This window comes from Colletotrichum jinshuiense, chromosome 4 (assembly GCF_051148585.1).
Source record: "Colletotrichum jinshuiense chromosome 4, complete sequence".
In the NCBI taxonomy this organism is placed as follows: Eukaryota; Fungi; Ascomycota; class Sordariomycetes; order Glomerellales; family Glomerellaceae; genus Colletotrichum; species Colletotrichum jinshuiense.
In genome coordinates, this window is record NC_139311.1 from 4,829,063 (window position 1) to 4,848,102 (window position 19,040).

The window sequence follows — 19,040 nt, forward strand, 5'->3', positions numbered from 1 at the left end:
GAGGCGGGGATTCAAGATATCAATTGCCAAAATTCCCAGGCCAAAATTCCTCAACTGCTACAGGTCACTGGACCCGTAGGATGCGACCTCGGCAACAAATACCATTGACTCCCATGAGACAGGAGTACTGTCTTCTTCAAACGCGAGTCTGTGATTGAATCATTTGTTGTAGTTACGTTCAGGATCATTGTAGGTTCAATTTATTTACATCGTACAAGACCAGAATCCGGGCAGTACGGGTACCTCTTCGATTCTGCAGCGATTAACAGCCCTCTGTTGATCGCCTATTTTCTTCGATTCTGCAGCAGATTGATAGCTTACTGTTAACTGCTTATTATAACCTTCTTGTATAGTAGTACAGCGTATTCTGGTAGCACTGGCACAAAGTAGAAGACTGCCAGTGTTGGATTACGTGACCAGAATACGGGCAGGCGGCCAGCAGCAGCGGAGCCTGGAGATTACGTCTCCGGGCTGAAAACAGCTATATCTACGATTCCGCTGCTGCTGCTGCCAACCTACTTTCTCTTCTACATACCGATTCACAGCTTCCGAAAATATCATATTGTTCGGCGAGCTCTTGACCTGTGCGGGTATCTTTGTGATACCAACAGGAGTCTTTTGCCCATACAGGGTTGCACAAATGACAGTCGAATATTATAACTGTTCATAAGTGCATAATTCAATTGGCTAGAAACATTGGAAGTTATCATTGTGCATGAAAAATATTACAGTTTGTAATTTAATAGCAAACATGCTGCAGACTGTAGATGTTCATCTTGAATTGAAAAGGAAAACAGCCCCAACGCTCTGTGAAGTGACTAGAATTTAAATATATTACAAGTTATTCGACCATGAATATGACCTGTTGCAAGTTCTGCTTCCTTTTGCAATCTTTATATGCCGCTAGCTATAATGCCCCTGTGATTTTTCTTGTTAACAATGGCTTCAAGGATAACCTCTCAACTAATTTTAAGGAAATCAGCTGCGGAAATTATAACAGATTTGCGAAGAAAAGAAAAACAAAAGAAATTTTCAATCTGAGCTAAAACTATGTTTCTTTCGCACTGCTATCTTGCTTTAGTTCCTCCTCCGTTGGCTTACGAGCAAACACTGCTTGCCTTGGTGCAAAGTTAGTGCTGGGTACGCAAGTGCATGAGAAATACAGTTCACTTACATGTAGTAGAATGGGGTATTCTTGGGGTTCCGGATAGCAGCCCTCATCTCACTAATGGTGACCTGAACCTCTTCATAAGTGAAGCCCAAGACTTCGTTCAAGATAAACAGCATGAAGCCTTCCAGGGACTGGTCAACATACTCGAGGTTGCAAAGGCCCAGCCTCTTCAGGTCCTCCTTGGCTGGCCATTTTCCAATCGGGATTTTCCACTTCCTCTCAACAATATCCACATACCCGACCTCAGCAAGTCCCTTCCTTAACCTACCCGAACTAACATTTCCCTGAAGTTTGCCCATTTTAGCTAAGCCTTCACACATATGCTTGAACCACCTGTTGAATATGTGATCATCATCTAACTCTAGAGTCTGCGAACGTGCCTGAGTTTCAAACTCCTTGATTTCGAACCAGCCTCCTGGTTTTGTGTGATTGTACGCCTGTTTCAGTGTTTTTGTTAGGTCTGTGAAACAACCTTCGAGGTTTCGCGCGTGAATTAAGTCGAAATGATCCCTGGGCAAGGACCAATCCTGTTCGAAATCATCGATTTGAAACTTGCAGTTCGGTGGAACCCAGGATGGTTGGATAGGTGAGACGTCGACACCAATTACTTCGGCCGATGGAAATTTGTCGGCGAAGTCGCTGGGATATACCTGTCAGCTTCTTATATCTCCAGTAGATCTTGTTTACTTACACGGCCCAGATACCAGTACCAGTACCAAGATCAAGGGCGGCCTACAGGAAAGGTGAGCCAAGAAGACAGAAGAAGTAGATGGTAGACATTCAGACCTGGGGGGTATGTCCAATTGGGGACAAAAATAGCTTCCCGTTGAAGAAGTCCGTCATCCAATAGTGGCTAGTTATGATCAATCTGGTCAGGCCCATACTTTGTTGTGATTTGAGAAATGCAGTAGACCTACTTGAAGTCAAGAGCTTCATTCTGCTTTTCATCATTAGGTCCCCAGTACTCAGTCTTCTGCGTGGAAGTTCGACCATGAATCTCTCGGTACTCGCGAATGCTTTCGCACAGAGAGGCGGTAGATGACGTATGAACGCTAGGAAGAACACTTTAGTACGACAATTACAAATGGCTTTAGTCAAGGGATGATGTCAAATTACCTGTTCGTTTCCAACTGATCATAGTCGGATTCGGCCTCAATGTTGGGATCCTGAGAAGACGAGGAGTCAGAATGTAGCTTTAGCAGGACCATGTTAATTAAATTTTCAACATACCACGGCCAGAGGGGCTGCTACTGGCACTCCTGAGTACTCGGGATGTGCGTTTTCCATCTCGACACTTTTCTCGTGGCGACTGCGAAGTATTTCTTCAGTGCAATGAAGTGAGAGAGAGAAAGAGAGAGAGAAAAGGAAGAGAGAGAAGGGAAGAGAGATAGGGAAAGAGATAGAGAGAGTTAAGGCAGATAATGGGCCTGGGGCAGAATCCTCATTTGTATTGTAACCTTTCATGCGGTTGCTTCACTTTATCAACAACCTGCATTCTGCGGACTGGGGACAGGGTCTTCAAGTGGGCCAGCAAACATCCTCCTCGAACCAATGAATAGATTATTTAATTACCAAGAGCGGGATCCATACCATTTTCGGTAGGACAATGGCCGGCGAACCTCCATAGCATATGGTTGGTACTGATTCCACTTCGACAGTTGGGAAAATGCAAAACGTGCAAGATTGAGAGCCGGACTTGCAACTTGGCGCTGATGCATAGCCGCCGAAATGTCAGCGTCGAGGCCGAGGGAATGAGCCGGATTTACCTTCCCCTCACGTTACATGTTACATCCTTCCATGGTTTAGTAACGGAATCTCGCTAGTCATCTGCGAGCTTGGCAGGTCTCATTCATCCAGTGGGCCAATTGTGCCAACCAAAGCCCAAGACTGTACCAACGTTGGTGAAAGGGACAACATAGCCTATTTTTTTATGTTGGCAAACCGATTCAGGCCGCTGTAAGGGTGGTTTGGAGAAAATATGCAGTCTTTTGCGCACAGCCTACCTGTTTGAACCATTACGCATGGTCACTTACACTTGATGAACAGCAAATTCATTGGACATTGGCGACCCTAACTAATCACAACAGCATACCGTCCCCAGAGCCCAACTCTACAAATGTGTAATCCGGAACCCTACTTTTCATAAGTTTCTCTTCGGCTTCTACGGCCTGCCTAAACGTGTACCGTGTACGTAGGAGTAGAGGCGCAATGATGCCGCCGCCTTTCTTCACCTCGTCATGCGTCGGGATCCAATATCTTGCTCTGGTTTCCCCGGCGGCTTTGATCCCATTCAAGGCTCCCAGGTTCAACTGTTTTGTCATCCAAATGCGAACGTCATCTAGGCCATGGAGTAGTGCTAGAGTTGAGAAGCCGGACTCGCTGATGCAGGTCAAGTCAGACGCTTGGATGCCGTGAGGGGAGTAGAGGATGGTTTCTGGTTCGCCCAAGTCGAACGCAATCATGATAGCCGAGTGGTAGTAAAGCGCATTCCCCGCGCTGATGACGCGTCCAATGCCGACCCATGGAGGCAAGCCGGCGATGCTGAGGCTTTGTTTCCAGTCTTTTGTGGATGACGAAAAGCCAGGCGTAGTTGTGACGGCGTCGAAATGCTTCCACGACCGAATCAAATCGGCCGCCTTGTCCGTGGCGAAGACCGGCGTTGACCGGGGAAGCTCTTCGAGAGTGGCTTGGTGACAATGGTCGGTGAATTCGTGCGAAATGGCAACCACATCAACGCACGAATTTGCTCCATCTACAGACCCGTTGGAACCACTCTCAAGCCCGGCGAGGATTGAATTGAGTTCGCCCAACGTTTTTACGCCGGGCTCCACGACATGCCATTGCGTGGAGAACCAGGAGGCGACGTCGGATTGCGGGCCCTGGAGCCACGGGTCGACGAGGATGTTAAAGCGCTTCCGGCCCGTAGGCGGGGTAAATGAAGATGGGTACGGGAGCTGAATGAGCCACGTGGTGTCGGCGTTGAGATGGATGAGGATGGGCCGGTCGGTTTTGAGCGCTTCAAGCCAGGCTGCCCGATCGCTAACCTTGATCGTTTGGACAGATGTTGATGACATGTTCAATAATCACCACGATGATGAAAGTACCTAATAATAAAATACACACAAGTCATACATTTATCTCCCCCATTCAGTGTGGTGTAGGTATGAAATCAGACACAGACTCGGGGGCGAATTCTGTGACATCTTCTACTTGGCACGGCTCTCTTCCGTCACATCCTGGCCCCTGTCAACACCCAGATGCAGCCGGATCACCCGCCGCTCAGGCAGTTGGTGGGTGGGGTAATGGGTTACAACTCCAGAAACTCCCGACACCATGAGGTTGCCTGGGCAGCGTGCGAGTGAAATCTGAAGAAGTTTTATACATACACGAACTTCAAATAGATAAAAAAGTTTATAATTGCGACGGAAGAAGAGAATCACATTAGCCCAAGACTGTTAGAGACACAGGTTCTCGTCCACACATCATCGACAGATTGATGGGATAACTCATGCACAAAGACAAAGACCGAGGTTGAACTAAAATCATATCTAGTTGTCATAAATACCGTCTATATATGGTACTTATAAACTACCCAAAGGTTTAATACATTTTACATGCTGTACATTCAATCATGCTTGACGGCGAGCTCAGTGTCATCCGACCACGAGCACTCAACCATCTTCATCAAAACAAATCCTAGAAAAAGAAAACGAGTTTGGCAATGCCAAGGTCTAACGCCGGAACATGCTGGGTTAATGAGGACCAGTCCGTTTAAGGGGGGCATATGGTACCCATCCAAAAAAGCATGATCGAGATCCGAGTGGCGCGCGGGGAATCTCCTTTGCGGACCTGCTACGAGCCGTCGCCCAACACCATCCCGGCGTTAGATGCCTTGTTATCCACTGCATCGTCCTTCCTTCCTGCTGAAACTTCTGGGCAACTGCTTGCCCAGGCTTCGTCATCGGAAGAACAACTGAATGAAATACGGTCGGAATCGGAATCGGTCGTCAAGTCGGGTGTGTTATCGGCAAAGTAATCAGGGGAGTGCATGAGCTCAGAGACAAATTGCAAGGGCTCGAGTCGCGCGCTGTAGACACTTTCGTCGTCGGAAGGGATCTCGTCTAGGTCCGGAGAACAGAGATACTGCGCAAAAGACTCGTCCCGACCGAGTTCGGCGAGGGAGAGATCGAGTGCGAGCTGTAAGTCGTCGTCGTATGGGACTTCTTGGAATTTACTCTTGCGTGTCTGTTTTGCCGGGCGCACGGTATACTCTGTCTCAGGACGGGAGATGGCATCCAAAGCAAAACCGGCACCGCGGAGGTGCTCATCATCATAAAGCAAGCCAAGGCGATACAACTCCGAAATATCGCGTGCATCCTGGTCAGAGAGAGCGCGGGTCATCGCCGTGCGAGGATAACGAAAGGCTTCTTGCCTCTCGAGGGACGGCGTTCGCCGCCGCTGCTCACCAGGGAGCTTGTGGCTGCTGAGGGCTAGGCTGCGGCCTTCGGCCTCTTCGTCAATGCACCATTGCTGGTTGGTCTTGGGCGACTGGCGCCGACGTGTCTGCCGGGGCCGGTGCGTGCGCTTCTGATGGTTGGCGAGGAGGACGAGGTCGAGGAGAGGGAGCTTGTGCTCGGCGAGCTCCCGGTTCAAGGAAATGGAGCCGTCGGCGTGGTAGTAGGCGCCGTTGTAGTGGGCGCGGGGGCGCGGCCTGCCGACCTGCGAGGGGCCGGGGTGCAGGTGCCGCTGTGAGAGATCTAGAACATCGCTGCTGTTGTGGAGTGCTAAACCCATGTTGGGTGGCTGGTGGTATTTTATACCTGGGCTGCGGTGGGTGTCTTGCTCGGTGTAAGTGAGGGAGAAGAGTAATGTGTCTAGAGAAGTGCGTGGAAGAAGTCTGAGTCGTCGGCGAAGGGCGGGCGTAAACGCAAGGGCGCGTGTGATAGCTTGAGGCCTCTTTTGGTTGTGTGTGTAGTGAGACCGATGGAAGCACGGCGAAGGGGAGAGATATATATGGCGATAGCGTGCCTGGTGATTGCTGACGATGTTGGTGATGTTGCCTTGATGAATTGGGCATGGTGTAGGCTGTAACACGTAGGCGTCCCCGGGGCCCCTGTATTCGGAAGTTTGAACACCCTCCCGAAAACTTGGAGCCAGGATTGCTGGGGCCATGAGGGTGGGCTGGAAAGGCCTGTGATTGGGCACAGCTACATCGATCAAGAGTGAGTCATTCTTGGCGTTGATGATGGCGCAGCGCGTGCTGGGTTACCTGGCAGGCTGACAGGGCGGCAGGGCGTGTTTACTGAGCCTGTGACTTGCTGTCGTCTCTATCGTACGGCTGCCTCATTGAAGAGCCGGCTATTTTGCCGGGAGGAACTCATCACAAGTTCGATGCGCGAATGAATCCGTGTAGCCTCGAAGGCATTGAAGTTCAGGACCAAATCCATCTCTCTCGTGAATGACATCGGGAGAGACTCCCGGGCTGAGGCACCGGGAGTCCTGAGCAGGGATATTCGCTGGAGGAACTAATCCCGCTAAGACTTTGGGCCAGAGTGTCTCTAGCGCCCGGATGAACCCTAGACTAGAGGTGACATCTGTACGATGGAGAATGATTCATAGTGGACTGGCGAATGAGGCTGCAATGCATGGTCTCCGTCCTAACTGGTTTTGGCGTGGTTCGCTTCGTCCCATGCACAATGCTGCTGGCGGGGTACATCTTTAAGTGGTGGATTGAGTCACTGCACGGGGTTTTTGGCGATCAATTGGGTTCACTGCAGACTTCGATGCCCGACCCCTGATGCAGCAATGCCCTGCGATGACTCCAACATCCTTGTTATGATGGATTTGGGCAGACTTGAAGCTTTACCAACATCTTGGAATTTCCAATTCATCGTCTTGATTGGACAATTCAGACTGTGAAAACCATCACAATGCAGTTGAATCCAAGAGCCTGGAGACAAAGTCTGTGAGGTCACCGTGCACCTCTACGATAGCACTGCAGCGGACTCATACCCAGGGGAACCAGCGTAGCACTGAGGCCCAAAAACACAAAGTCACAGCCGGAGAACATTAATGATGGGCATCAAACAGGCTCTAATTGAGAACGCACTGTCAGCATAGATGAATGAGACTGCCAATTTGCAATTGTCAATTGCTAATCCTAATCTCTCCCTCAGCAAATGCTAGTGAGCTGTCTTGTCGACCCGTTTCCGAAGGTGCTGGTGTTGAATCTGTAAATGACGACTTCTTGGACTTCTCGCCGTGTTCTCTGGACCCCGGCCCCGTGTGACTGCTCGACGATCCAATGTGCGAACCCAGCGTGCTCGACAGTTTTACCACCTTTGATTGGAGTGTCTTCAGGAGCTGCCATGCGTTGGGCATGCACGCGACTATGACTCCCACGACCACTTCGATGTATGCCCAGAGAACGACATTCACAGAGTCGGCTGTGACATGTGTTAGATCAATGATGTAAACATAAATTGGGGTAGCTAGGGCCTACCTGTAATGTTTAACGAGGTTGCAAATACAATCAACGCCTTGATACGTAAGACGCTGACGACGGTGAGGCTGATGACGCGTTTAGCCGTTGGTTTCCCTCGAACCAGCATGGAAGAACTTACAATGCACCGACCAGAAACATCGCCATTACGCCCGCCTTCTTTTTCCGGTTCATCTGAAGCTTGTAAATTTGCGTTACCGGCAGGATGAGCATGACTATGTCGAGAGTGATGTTGAACGCAACGTGTGTTAGGCCAATCTTGTTCAAATCAACGCACTTGCCCTTGTGCTCGCCATCCCAACCATTCCAAAAATGGGTGAACGGTTGACATTGGGTAAAGCATAATATGACAAATGAAAGACAAACAAGCATATTCACGATCTGCACGGCCCAGATAATACCCCGGAAACGTCTATCCGGAAAGATAGTCAGGAAGAAGAACAGTATCGATGCTTTTATCGTGGCGAGGCCGAAGAAGTAGAAGAATTCGAGGACGAACAAAAGCTGCGACTTTGTCAGCCTCGCAGGCATCTACTGAAGGATCCGGGGTTTCGGCATACCTTGAGAAAATGAGTGATCTCATAGTCATGTAGCGTCCAGATGTCTTTTCCAAGGCCAGCATTTACGACTGGGTCCGAAGTTATCAGAGACAAGTTCGAGCTGTAATGTATCTGGGCTGAACTTACAGAAGAATAGCTCCGTGTAGAAGCAGATGACAAAGGCCTTGGGTTTCCTAGTCAGCCCAGAAGAACAGAGAAATGGCGACGCAGAAAAATGTATTACGTACAAACGCAATAACAATCACCGTGTCGCCTGCGCCCCATGGCGACAGCTTTGCTGCTCTGGCAGCAAACCTCATCGCCATGAACACAACCGCAACAATGGTGATAATGCTGCTTGTCCAGTGGATCTTGGCGGTCTGGTTACTGTAGGGAAATTCGCATTGGGACCAGGTCGCGTTCGTAACAACTTTTCATCCTGTTAGCTGTCTCCCCTCATGAAGTATTTCTGGTCACTTACCTAGACTCTCTTTGATTGTACAGGTCGACTTGATGCATGGAGCCACGGCGGCATTGAATTCGGGATCCACGCAAAGGCATGCCTGGTCGATGGGAGAGCACGTCGTCTGTGGTAGCGCTTGTGCCATGCAAGTGATCTGCAGAATCAAGATGTAAGCAGAAAATCACGACATCGTGAATAGGGAAGGGTCGGTGTGCTTACAGCGCAACTTGGGATCCCCTCCAGACTCATCTGCTTTGCGGCCGCCGCAAATCCCAAGAGGCCACCTAGCAGGAGACAAATCACTCGAAGAGCAAACATCGTGTCCTTCTATGGAAATGACTTCACTAACCGAGCGCCCAAGCAGTGGGCAAGACTGGATTCAGGAATCGGGTTCAAGGGTGGTGGGCTACGTGCAGGTAATAACAAAACGTCTACAATATTTGGAAGAATGGAAAATGTAAGTCACCATCGGCGCCACCCTTAACCGATCTCACATTGCCCCCAATAGCGACAGATCTCCACGTCCTAGTAAAGCTCGGCCGAATGCTTAGGCACGGGAGATCGGCACTTCCAAAGCTGAGTGGAAGGAAGACCTCTCATAGATTGAGATGTTGTTTACTCCACTTTCTATCCGTAGCTAAAATGTGATCGCACGCTTATACGTTATTCTGAGTCGTACTTTTGTCATGATTCCGGATAGGGAATGGGTTAGAACCGGTCCCAGTTCACAAGACGCTGTGGCTGACATCAGTTAGCGATCTCGCCATTCCCGTAGCGGACATTGAAAGAAAAAAGGCTTTTTGGCGAAGGCAACGAATCAAGATTCATCGGAGTGAATCTCCGAAACCAGAAGGCCTTTCCATCAGCATCGTGGGTGCCGGATATTGTTTTATACGGACCTTGTTAGTGGGCGGGACACACCTTCGTGCCGTTTGCCGCGAGGCCCTGAATTCCGCCACACTTCGACTACGGCATGAGACATGTAAAACCGCTGTCACGACCCTCGCATAAAATTCGGGGAGGATTGGATGTTGAATTTCTGTCTATTGATTTGTGCTGTATGATCAGTCTGAAATTCCGCCTTCGATGGATGATAGGATAGACATGGCCAATGCTACGAGATCGGGGCATACGTTTCCTGCCGTTATACTGAGGGACGGAATCGCTCATATTTTCGCGTCCTCGCACATTCAAACTGTTCAAAGAAAGTCGGAGAATGTTTTACGGCCATCAATTGCTCAGGTATGCTCATCCTTTGAGTTCTCGCCCGTTCATCAACGCTACCCCATACCAGTCCGCTGTATCAGGAAGTTGGATGGGGACAGCAACGTCCTCGTAGCCATCCTATGGCATTTGAAGTAACAGACACGAACCGAAAGCTGGACTTCTAGCATCCAATAGCACTTGTGAAATACCGTGTCTATGCCCAGTTGAAAACGTGAACTCTTGGTTCCACGAAATAAACAGAGAATATTCATTTTAAATTTGACCGCTGTTCGCCGCGGACTGTTGTGATATTCCGGGAAACCGACTTGATTTTGAGCATACGGGAAAACCCTAGCAGATACAAGCCCCAGTGTTATCTATTGAATACATTCCGACGGATAGAGGCTCAATTGGAAGCCTGGACTTCGAAATCAGACACCGCTGTTGTTGCCATCTGTACCTTGAGCCTTCAATCGTCACTTTTTACCTGGACAAACAACATAGTTGTCAAACAAGCATTTATATGTCCTATAGGCGTCGAAAACCTTTGAGCCCCTTGTCCTTTGTCGACCTATATTGACGCTCTGCGACTTTTGATAAAGGAGCCAGAACCAATGTAGAGCCTGTATGAACTTCAGAACTGAAGCTGAGCCAAGCACAAAAGATTGCGGCCTCCTATCGCATGTAAAGTGTTCTTTTTTGTTACCCTTTTCTTCCACTTCCGGACCTGACAATATCCCCTGTGGGCCAGAATATGGGCAGCGGCCGCGGCAGCAACCGTAGTAGCGGAGCCCGTAGATTGCACCTCCGGGCTGCCAACCTCCTACTTTCTATTCTACATACCGACTTACAGCTTCCGAACATACTATATTGCTATTCGGTGAGCTCCATCCCGTACACGTAGACCTGTGTTACAGTAGGCATCTGTGATACCAACAAAATCTAACCCATCTCATGCTTCCCTACCTAAGAGTGTTGAATAAAGGAAGTCAAAGTGCAAAGTGAATATTCTTCATGAGGATTATTTCACCAAAAGTCTGGTTTATCATGCACATCGGCTGTAAAGTTGGTCAGGCTAGGGGTCCCGTGACTTGACTTCACCACCACTTGTGGCTGGGGAATTGCTAGCTGAGAGGGAAGGAACGCGGTTGCAAACGCACTTCACCTTCCTCTCCATGAATTGCAAACTCAGAGCCTCGCAGTCTCCCCATTCGGTCGTCTGTTTTTTCAATCCGCTGGTGGCCCTGTGGCCCTTCTCTTCCTTTCCACACCCCCAAGGCAAACAACGCCCCTTCATCCCAAGGCGTCTTGCTCTCATTTCTGTTTCCTTTTGCAAACACCAACCACATCTGCAGGATTCTCCTTCCGCCCGTTGCAGAATTTTCTTCGCATCAACGCAGAAGGGAGGAAGCCTCGAGTTTGGTTCTTTTGAGCCGTTTCAATATCCCCCCCTCACGCCTGATATTCTGGACCGCCACGTCTCCGTCATCATCACGACACCGAGCTGGAATCCAAATTAACAACCCATTCCCTACACCGAGACCCGATCCTTGAAAGCCTGTTCCTTCATCGTGTTCAGCATGACTTTTACTTGTGGCACATGTTGGAGGGCCTTCCCGGCCGGATGGCATTCGCGTGAGCAGCATCTCGCCGCGACTGGACATCACATACCAGCTCACGAGTGTCAAAATTGTGACCGTTATTACGGCAATCGACAAGCAGTCCAGCAGCACATGGATTTTATGGGCCATTGGGATGATTCTTTTTCCGAGGAAAGCCCTCAATACGAATGTGACGATTGCTCCGACGGCTTCTCGGACGAAGAGGATCTCCGCGACCATGAGGTCGAGGTTCACCACTACTGCGATCCCTGTCGCCGCTACTTTCAAAGCTACAACAATATTCGCCAAGTAAGTTCTTCCGCTTAATTTCCGGTATAATTGGTGCTCTGACTAATTTCTGCAGCATTTGAACTCCAGGATTCATCGCGGTAAATGCTTGTCATGCCCCTTCTGCGGCCACTCCTGCAGCACCGCTACTGGCTTGGTCAACCACCTAGAGCAGGGCGGCTGTCCCAAGGCACCGCTCGACCGCGACAGCCTCTATCAGGCCGTTCGCCGACGGGACCCCAACGGCGTCATCTGCAAGAAGCTTCTGGAATGGCATGGGTCTACAACCTATACGGTCACTGAGCGGACATTCAACGCCAACGCCGACGCTTATGAGTGTTACCTCTGTCATCGCCTCTTTACTACCTTGACAGGCCTCAACGCGCACCTTAACTCGCCTATTCACAAGCAGAAACTCTACAACTGTCCGAACCGACAATGCCGAAAAGACTTCACGACTTTGGCAGGCGTCATCAACCACTTGGAGAGCGAGTCTTGCAACTTCATGCGCTTTGAATCGGTCCAGAAAAACGTGGAGCGCATTGTGGACCCTCGACGGATGATACAGTTCTGATCGGGCTCGTAAACAAGCACAGCCGGTCACAGAGGAAATTTTTACAGAGTGTGAAGAGTTGTGTTTGTCTTTTGAGAAATTGTTTTGGGAGTTACAGGGGGTTGGAGGGAATGCGTGAACGTGAGCTTTACCTGGTAGTTATGACGAAACCGCTGTGGAGACCGGGAGATAATGGGTTACTGTAGCTATTCTCTTATCAGTTGATCAGCCTAGTTATGGGCCACAGGCCTCAGAGAAAGAAATCGTTTGCTTTACAAACATTGGGAAATGCACAGCACCGCGGGAAAATAGACATCATATCAATTTAGCATCCCACGTGTGGCACCGCCCAGCATCTCCCCGCACTTATTGACCAGACCGAGAGGCCTCGACTGCCAATGGGATCAGTGCGGGTGCAAGCAAGACAAGGTTTCGCCAGTTTTGGTACGACTATAATTTTATTCCAGCATGCGGACTGACATATTCCGAGGACCAGGCTGAACCGGTGCGGAGCCCCGGTGCGGAGGCCACGGAGTTGCTTGCGATTGGTGCCATAATAGGCAGTCGCCTGAATTGGATTCGCCGTCCAAGACGCGCCACGCCCGTTTCGCTGCTCTTAATCGGTAACGACCCGACAGAGCTTGTCTAGATGACACCTGACCTGGAGAAAATGGTTTTATTAAATAGCCCTTCCCACTCCTTCATGATTTGTGGGCAGCTACGCTTATTATACTCAGACCCGGTGTAGGAGCGCCCGCTTGTCCTAGCTTCACGTTTGCAACCAGGCCCAGGCGGACACCAAGACATCCTGTTCGTCAAAACACCTGCCAACCTAGGTGCCACGACACACAGGTGGTCTAGGAAGACATAAGACTGCCCATAGGCACTGCTGGCCCGGAAATAAATCGGCGACGCGGCCATGGGGCTGGAGAACAACGACGACACAGAGGCGCCCGCCGCCACCACCCACCCGACGCTCAACACCGTAGACTTTAGTCTTCAGATTGGCGTGGAGGAGATCCTCATTGATGTCGACCCGGACCTCTCTATTGAGTACTTGACAAAGGCAGAGGCCCATGCAGGGAAACCGCCACCAACGCGAGTGCCGAGAGAGACGCTCGTGAGCACACACAATAGCCATGTCGAGCAACAGCAAAAGTCTGGACAGCAGAATGCGCCGCGGATGGTCAAGAAGGTCGTCCTGGCGTTGTCATACCCGCCGTCGGTGAAGGCGGTCGAGGAACTTTCACCAGTGAGCCAAGTTTAGCGACGAACATCGGCTCTGGCCTGCATTTCTGACAATGGATAGATGAGCCTTGATGAGCTTCTAGTGGAAAACCATCATGAAGATAAATACCTTGTTCTCAGGACAATCGCGCCGCCTTACAAAGGGGCCGGCACAATCACAATTGTGGAAGACGAGCATGGCAACACCGAGAAACTTGCATTGTACAACCAGGGTGATTCTACCATCCTGCAGTCTGTACCAGAAGGGTCTGTGGTTATTCTCAAAGAGCCTTATTACCGGTTTGGCGGAGACAACGACTTCATGCTCTGCGTCGACCATCCTACAGACATATTGCTCCTGCGACAGGGTTCCGACGACTCGCGCATACCGGAACCTTTCCGGCAACCCCATGTGTCTGATTCTGCAGCGGAATGGAGGGATGCAGGAGACCGTGCCTTCATATCGAAGGACTTGCCGCTAGCAGGAGCGAGGTAAGTCTACTGTGCGGATCAACGACCCCTCAAGGACTCTTAGTTAACACAAAGTTCTGCAGTTATACAAGGGCCTTGGAGTTGGCACCGGAACAAGACAAAGACTTTAGGATCGGTGTACTGTCGAAGCGTGCCGGCATCAATCTATCCCTCAAGTGTTTCGACAACGCACTTTCAGATGCCCTCGCGTCAAGAGGCGGATCTTCTGATTGGAAAGCTTACTTTTACGCCGCGAGGGCGGCGTACGAGCTCGCAGAATTCCAAACCAGCAGGGGATACTACGAGTCTGCTTTGGAGCTTAAGCCTGAAGCCGCCAACGTCCAAAAGGAATATCAACGCTGCCTGGACAGGCTCGAGGAGGAGAAGGGAAACTACGACCTCGCCGCCATGACTTTGGATGTCACTCCTAAGAACATCCATATCGATAGGGCGAGCTTCCTGTCGAGGACCGAAATCAGGGACTCCCCCCACCATGGTCGCGGGCTCTTCGCGACGCAGGATATCAAGGCGGGGGAGATGATCTTCGCAGAAAAGGCAACCAGCGTCCCCAACGAGTTCAACCCGGAGCACAACTCGGCCGCCGCCTACGCTCAGATAGTGGAGCTCTGCGCAGACAACCCGACGGTCCACAAAAAGGTCCTTGACCTCTACGGCGGCACGTACAAGCGCTCCGGCCTCGAGGGCACGATCGTCGACGGCAAGCCCGTCGTCGACGTCTTTCTCCTCGAATCGATCCGCCGCAAGAACTGCTTCAGCGGCGCCCATGTCTCGGCCCAGGCGGCGAATGCGGAGTGGAACATGTGGAGGGAGGGCATGTCGCGCGGGCTGTGGGTGTACTCGGCCTACGCCAACCACGCGTGCCTGCCGAATGCCAACAGGTCCTTCATCGGGGACATGCTTATTGTGACGGCCACCGTTGACATCCCCGCCGGCACGGAGATCACGCACATTTATCTACCGCCGAAGGCCGCTTACCTCCTCCGCATGCCGCAATTCCGGCGGAGCTGGGGCTTTCTTTGCAGCTGCGTCCTGTGCGACGGCGAAGCAAAGTCGCCCGCGGAGAAGCACAAGAACAGAAACGATGTCCTGGCCGAGATCGAGGGCCTGATCAAGAAGAAGCCGCCGACCCGGTTCTATACCGACGCGACGATCCGGCAGATCGAGAGGTTGACCAACAAGCTCGCGGCGCTGCACGAGGCGGAGGTCTACGACGGCCTGGCTCTTCCACGGCTAATGCTCGTCTGGCCGACCATGTGGCTCCTCGAGGTCTGGCACACCAGGAAGCAGTGGAGCAGGGCTGTCAGATGGGGGAACGAGGTGTTTCGCAACTTTGGGTTTGTCGAGCCTGTGAGGGACGGGAGGCTGTGGGTGTACAAGGATACGCAGGCGATTACCACTTTCGAGGTCATCAGGGCGCTGAAGCTTTCTGCTGAGGCATATACAGCCCTTGGACGCGGGGTGTTGGCCCAAGATTGCTTGGAGGCTGCTCGGGTTGGGTTGACTACCATGGTTGGGTTCGTCACTGATGAGACATTTGAGGCGTTTCGATAGGATCGTCAACGTCTGCGTTTCTCTTTTTAGGCTACTCGTTTATGTTGTAATACAAAAGGCTCCAGTTCAATTGGTTCAGTCCCAAACCCGGTACCGTCAGCAGCCAAGGAGGCTGAAGCTTCATTGAATGGCCGGTTTTTTTGACATTCGCAACCCAATCCTCTAGGTTGTGACCATGACCCCGGGCGTTCCGATCGCTTGGAAATTTTAACTTTTGCCATTGAGAGTTTATCGGATAAAAAAGTTTTGTGCCTGCGCTATTTGTTGAATTTGTTAACGAGAGATATCGACGTCTTGGCGTGCTGCACTCGCCTTGGCACCTCGGGCGTTGAGCATGAATCAGGGTCTAGCGTTATCTTAACCAAAAAAAGACCTTGGCATTTGAAGAGATTTTGCAATAAACCAGAGACTTGTCCTTCATTCTCTTCCCTAAAAAGCCAATTGACGCTTCTTCTCGGAAAACTGGCGATCGTGATACTAGAATCTGATTTCTCCTCGACTAACAAAACCCCCTCTCGAGTGCCCTTCCAAACCCGCTCACATGTAGTTCCAAATGGCCATTTACTTCATCATTACGTACATGCAAGTACGTCATTCTAAATGGAAACGAAAAGAAAAAAATGCGGAATAGGCGGGCTGCAGGTTGTGCAGCATGTCAATGCCGGGCAAGAAGGATCAAATTCCCCGCAAGTCCCAACCTCCGGCCCCAAAGTCTCTACATTGAGGGCAACACAATACCAACACCAAGATTTACACGCGAATCACGGCAGCAAACATGGTAACTGCTCGCGTGCTTATCGTTTTTGGTCCGTGAGGGGAAATCATCAATTAGCGGGGTACGCAGCAGTGAAGCTGCAAGCCAAGAACAATCCTGCTCATCAATGCCTGTCCTCCCCCACCTCATGACAGGTCGGTCAGTGGTTTTCGGACCACGCCGATCCCATCATCGTGATAAGTCGGCCTGTTACTGCGGTGAACTGGGCCCCTCCGAGGGGTTCGTTCGACAAATCCTCCATGCAACCCCGGGATTGTTGCAAGAGCCTACGCGGCAAATTACTCGGACCTTCTATGTTCAGTTAGCCGCGGGTGAGAAGACCAACGCCCAAGACGTGAACATGAACCGTCACGTAATGTCATCTTTTGTATATTATTATTGAGTTTTCCTCCGTCGGGTGAGGCAATCGTCGAACCAAAGGCAACCACCAGGTTCATCTGTCCTTGGCCTGCACCCGGACCACCTACAGTCACATCCCAAGATGTCCGTCCTCGCCCTGGTCCTCTTGGCGTCCACGCCTCTGGCCCTAGGTCAGACATTCCAAAGGCTCGGTGCATGCCCCGACCTCGGATGCGTCTTCCCGCCGGACCAGGCTCACTTCCTCCCGGGCCAGAACTTCGACGTCCGCGTGGAGATCCACGCGCCCGTCAATGGCACCGAAGCATTCAACGGCGGCGTCCCGGACTCCAACTTCACCATCTCGATTGCCAGCAATGCGGAGCCGGCCGGCAAGCCCTTGACGGAGTTCTTTGGGATAGAAGAGGAGCCGGAGCTTGAGACGTGGACGTTTTCGTGGTACGAGGACCTGTTTGCCCAGGACACTGGGAACCAGTCCGTCGTCAATGTCGCGTCCAAGGCATACCGTCACCTTGCGATTTATGAGCCGGGTAACTATACCGTAGAGCTCACTTATTACAACGGCACCAAGAAGACTCTGGCAGAATGGCTTGTGAGACCTCTTGCCGAGGAGAAAAAGGCCAAAAACGTCATCTTGTTTATCGGCGATGGTATGACTACCAACATGATCACGGCCGCACGTTTGCTGGGCCACAAGAGCATCAACGGAAAATATCAGTCCCGGATGCAAATGGATCAATTCCCCATTTTGGGCCATCAGATGGTTAGTAAACTGGAGACTTTTGTTTCCATCGCTGCCTGGCAACTCCGAGCACATCACTGACGCCATGACAGACCCATTCAGTCGACAGCTTCATCACAGACAGTGCCAACTCGGCATCGGCTCTGTACTCGGGCCACAAGGGCACTTCAGACTCTATGGGGTGGGTCAAACTTCAGCTGTATATGAATTCTAATGCTAACTACCAGCCAGAGTCTACTCCGATTCATCCGCCGATGACTTTGATGATCCCAAGGTGGAGACAATCGTAGAGATGGTGGTTCGGGTGTGGGTGAGTCGGGCATCTGAGATACCATATCATTCCATACCATGTCACTAACCTTGCGGTAGGGATCTGCATGGGGCGCCGTGACAACGGCTTCTCTCGCCGACGCCACACCAGCCGCTCTGACGGGCCACAGTAGGTCGAGAGACCAGGCTGGGTCGCTGGTTGACCAAGCCCTGAACGGCATGACAAACTACTCGTGGAGCAGCCACCCCGGACCCGACGTCTACTTTGGCGGTGGCGCCTCAACCTTCCTCCCCGGCTCATCCTCGTACCAAGGCAAGGACTACTACGAAGAGTTCCGCAAGCAGGGCTACTCCGTGAGCTGGAACGCCACGTCTCTCCGCGAAGCCCCGATTGACTCTCCGGCCTTGGGTGTCTTCTCCCTGTCCCATCTGCCAGTCTGGCTTGACAGGAAGATCTTCACCGACAACATCGCCGTGCTTGAAACACACCCGTCCGGCGACGGCTCCGCGCCCCTGGATCTCCCAGGCCTGAAGGACATGACCCTCAAAGCTGTTGACATTCTCCTCGAGCGCAGCAACGACACGGGCTTCTTCCTCATGTCTGAGGGCGCCTCGATCGATAAGCAGATGCACGCCCTGGACTACGACCGAGCGCTCGGTGACCTTCTCGAGTTTGACGACACGATCCGCGCGACAATCAAGAAGCTCAAGGAAGCGGGCGAGCTGGAGGAGACGCTCATTGTGGTGACGGCGGACCACGGCCACGGCTTCGACGTCTTCGGCGTCGCTGACACCAAGTACCTCGCCGCGCAGGACACTGATCGCAAGAAGCGTGATGCGATTGGCATCTACGAGCGCTCAGGCCTCTCGCAGTATACTGTTTCCCGGCCGGACGGCATCGAGTACGGCACCGGCCCGAACTTCCCGCTCAACTGGAGTCCTCGATACGCCATTGCGCCCGCATTTGGTGCGAACCCCGATCGTAGGGAGAACTACCGCTTGCACGAGTCGCCTCGCCGTGTCGCCGTGAGCGACCCAGAGGACGGATATGTGGCGAACCCCGAAGATGGAGAAGATGGCTTCTTCATTCCTGGAACGATCCCGACGTCTTCCTCTTCCGGCGTCCACTCTCTGACGGATGTGCCGGTGTTTGCCATGGGACCGTGTCAAGAGACGTTTGCTGGCGTGTACGACAACACTGACGTCTTTTTCAAGATTGCTTCATGCCTCGGCCTTGGACAGTCATCGCCAACCCCTCCCCAAAGACGGTAAAGGGCTCGGGCTGGTAAGCTGCCGTGGCGGA

The 19,040-nt window shown here is 51.6% G+C and overlaps 7 protein-coding genes across 7 annotated transcripts; 3 read left to right on the forward strand and 4 right to left on the reverse strand.

The window, feature by feature from the left end:
- Positions 1-1,048: 1,048 nt before the first annotated feature.
- On the reverse strand, positions 1,049-1,491 carry EsH8_IV_001219 (uncharacterized protein; the record flags this gene model as incomplete). The annotated part of the gene is made up of 2 exons (XM_083266109.1): positions 1,049-1,118; positions 1,175-1,491. 2 exons carry the CDS (start codon positions 1,489-1,491, stop codon positions 1,049-1,051), a joined length of 387 nt encoding a protein of 128 aa, XP_083125004.1.
- A 792-nt stretch (positions 1,492-2,283) lies between these two features.
- Positions 2,284-4,245, reverse strand: EsH8_IV_001220 (MBL fold metallo-hydrolase; the record flags this gene model as incomplete). Its single annotated transcript, XM_083266110.1, has 4 exons — positions 2,284-2,337; positions 2,402-2,480; positions 3,205-3,241; positions 3,309-4,245. The coding sequence occupies 4 exons, from the start codon at positions 4,243-4,245 to the stop codon at positions 2,284-2,286; spliced, it is 1,107 nt and encodes a 368-aa protein (XP_083125005.1).
- A 778-nt stretch (positions 4,246-5,023) lies between these two features.
- EsH8_IV_001221 (uncharacterized protein) lies at positions 5,024-5,965 on the reverse strand (the record flags this gene model as incomplete). The annotated part of the gene is made up of 1 exon (XM_083266111.1): positions 5,024-5,965. The coding sequence occupies one exon, from the start codon at positions 5,963-5,965 to the stop codon at positions 5,024-5,026; it is 942 nt and encodes a 313-aa protein (XP_083125006.1).
- A 1,353-nt stretch (positions 5,966-7,318) lies between these two features.
- On the reverse strand, positions 7,319-8,820 carry EsH8_IV_001222 (CFEM domain-containing protein; the record flags this gene model as incomplete). Its single annotated transcript, XM_083266112.1, has 7 exons — positions 7,319-7,617; positions 7,674-7,741; positions 7,795-8,177; positions 8,234-8,301; positions 8,360-8,396; positions 8,461-8,642; positions 8,694-8,820. The coding sequence occupies 7 exons, from the start codon at positions 8,818-8,820 to the stop codon at positions 7,319-7,321; spliced, it is 1,164 nt and encodes a 387-aa protein (XP_083125007.1).
- A 2,794-nt stretch (positions 8,821-11,614) lies between these two features.
- On the forward strand, positions 11,615-12,344 carry EsH8_IV_001223 (C2H2-type zinc finger protein; the record flags this gene model as incomplete). The annotated part of the gene is made up of 2 exons (XM_083266113.1): positions 11,615-11,791; positions 11,847-12,344. 2 exons carry the CDS (start codon positions 11,615-11,617, stop codon positions 12,342-12,344), a joined length of 675 nt encoding a protein of 224 aa, XP_083125008.1.
- Positions 12,345-13,242: 898 nt separating this feature from the next.
- EsH8_IV_001224 (uncharacterized protein) lies at positions 13,243-15,593 on the forward strand (the record flags this gene model as incomplete). The annotated part of the gene is made up of 3 exons (XM_083266114.1): positions 13,243-13,575; positions 13,633-14,042; positions 14,105-15,593. The coding sequence occupies 3 exons, from the start codon at positions 13,243-13,245 to the stop codon at positions 15,591-15,593; spliced, it is 2,232 nt and encodes a 743-aa protein (XP_083125009.1).
- A 1,256-nt stretch (positions 15,594-16,849) lies between these two features.
- EsH8_IV_001225 (alkaline phosphatase) lies at positions 16,850-19,009 on the forward strand (the record flags this gene model as incomplete). Its single annotated transcript, XM_083266115.1, has 4 exons — positions 16,850-17,488; positions 17,560-17,648; positions 17,699-17,777; positions 17,837-19,009. 4 exons carry the CDS (start codon positions 16,850-16,852, stop codon positions 19,007-19,009), a joined length of 1,980 nt encoding a protein of 659 aa, XP_083125010.1.
- Positions 19,010-19,040: the final 31 nt, after the last annotated feature.